This window comes from Trichoplax adhaerens, genomic scaffold (assembly GCF_000150275.1).
Source record: "Trichoplax adhaerens TRIADscaffold_3 genomic scaffold, whole genome shotgun sequence".
In the NCBI taxonomy this organism is placed as follows: Eukaryota; Metazoa; Placozoa; class Uniplacotomia; order Trichoplacea; family Trichoplacidae; genus Trichoplax; species Trichoplax adhaerens.
Genome location: NW_002060945.1, coordinates 6,504,043 through 6,506,328, shown reverse-complemented (window position 1 = coordinate 6,506,328; position 2,286 = coordinate 6,504,043). Strand labels below are relative to the sequence as shown.

At 30.5% G+C, this 2,286-nt stretch overlaps 1 protein-coding gene across 1 annotated transcript; it reads right to left on the bottom strand.

Moving 5' to 3' along the window:
* Positions 1–1,549: 1,549 nt before the first annotated feature.
* TRIADDRAFT_3620 (uncharacterized protein) lies at positions 1,550–2,281 on the bottom strand (the record flags this gene model as incomplete). Its single annotated transcript, XM_002110530.1, has 1 exon — positions 1,550–2,281. A coding segment is annotated over one exon (732 nt), but the record flags the coding sequence as incomplete, so codon positions are not given.
* Positions 2,282–2,286: the final 5 nt, after the last annotated feature.

Below are 2,286 nucleotides of genomic sequence, written 5' to 3'. Positions count from 1 at the left end.
TTGCATGGTATTAAAGTAATTTCATGCAGAAATTTGGCCAGTTGCAAAGTTTACCTCATTTCCTACCATATTCTTACTCAGTTCCTACCGCCACAAATTCATGGCATCTAAATGCTTGTACTTGCAATAATATCACTGGGTGTCTTTAAAAAATATGTAAAATAATTAAAACTGAACATTCAAATAGGATTAATATTAAAATAAGTGATCGCATAATGATCGTCTTAAATCTATTTATTAGACTAAAATTTTACTATTCTAAATAAATTATTGATCATTTATTAATTCTGGCATTTAATATAAAATAAATGGATAGTGATCTACTTGCAATTTTTCGTGATCTAAAAAACTATCTGTAACGATTGCAAAATAGCATGATCGTCAAAACATTAACGTTTAATCATAATTACTTTTATCGTATATAATTCACAATTATAATGGATTACATGATCATTAAGATTACTTATGCAAACTTCACATTTAGCTTACATGAATTAAATTCTGCGGGTTAATTTAAAAGAGCAAATCTCTATGATCTGGCGCCTTAATAAATCTTATTTTTATACATTTTGTTGCAAATTAAGCTAATTTCTATTGCAGCTAGCTATTTTTTCCAGCATTTACAGAGTCAGCAATGGTACTATAGCTGTAGAAAAATCACGTTACATATTTTATACAATTCCGCCTGCTTTGTCCATTAATACAAGAGTATTAGTCATGAGTAATATCCGTCCGAGAACTAACAGATATAATATATTACCAATATCAAGTGATCGGGTTTGTATTGTATGAACTGATAAAATATAAATCTTATAATGTAGACATGTAAACTAAATTAATTACAGTAACCTACATCTATGCACCAATTCTAAATCTGTTATAATGCTATAACTATATTTAGATTATAATAGTTACACGAAAGAAAGTTATTATTCTAAAACTAATATTCACTACACATAGACTTAAAGGTTACAACAATATAAGGAAAATATACAAAATTTAGTACACGCACTTTAAGGCTTATTTTTAAGGAAATCACTTTGTGGCGTTTCGCTTCCTAGGCTAATTTCCTCTCAAACTTTTTCGCTAAAGACCAAATGCGTACCATACGTATCAGTTATCAGGAAACTAAGTAACAAGTGATCAGTCCGATATTATATTATTTGTAAATAAACCACTGCAAAGGCATAGTACAATAGACTCGTTATTATTTACTAATAATATTTTTATACATACAATTACACTTTAAATTTTTACCATATATTGGATTATTACTATAGAATATTCTGAAAGAAAAATACATCAATAACATATCTACTATGAAATATACCTTGAACTTTTTCGCTGTTTCTTGCCTCCAATGTTGAAATGCAGCTCTCAATAATATAACAGATTTCGCTTCATTATAAAACACTGCTGAGGTTTTCTTAACTTGTGAATTTTGCGGTTTCCATTTAGGAAATTTGGTCTTGCATACTTCAGCAATTTTTTTCATTAATAAATCGTACTCTTCTTCAAATTCCTGACTAATTTCACCTATAACATCTTTCATTACTTTATTTAATAAAGCACGAATTAAGTCCAAACAATGAATTTTAGTGTCATCGTATATCGGTAGGTTTAAGCTAATACAAACATATGTATTTGGTATTGGTGAACCAAAAGGTGGTAGTAAATCATTCAGCAGAGGTGATAACATGTTATAATGTATAAATTGTGTGGCTTTACGATCGTATTTGGCCCATACTTCGAAAAAACCTTGAATATCTTCTTCAGTTATGTTTGCAGAATCTGCTTCTACGCAATCTTGGTAATTATTTAAGATGACCGCAATAAACAGATTGATTAAGATAAACCAAGCCATAATCATATAGGTAATAATGTATATGGTAGCCAAAACGCGGCTTCCACAATTACCAGTAGGAATAATAGTGGTCTCATTAGTAGATGGTACACAATCAGGTGGTTGAATAGAAAGAGCATCAAGAAAATCAGTCCAGCCACTTGCTGTACTGAGTTGAATAAGTATAATTGTTGCCTTTGTATAGGATTGAAAATTTAATGTATTATCAATTGTTCCTTGCTTTTTAACTCCTTTAAATAATGCTATGCCTACAATAGAGTACGTAAATGATATGACACAAAGTAAAGCTGCTATATTTAGAAGGGCAGGTGCCGACGCTATTAACGACATCAATAATCGACGCATCCCACGAGCAGACCGTAATAGACGCAGTATCCGAACAACCCGAAATATGCGCAAAATACGAATTATGAAGGGCTACT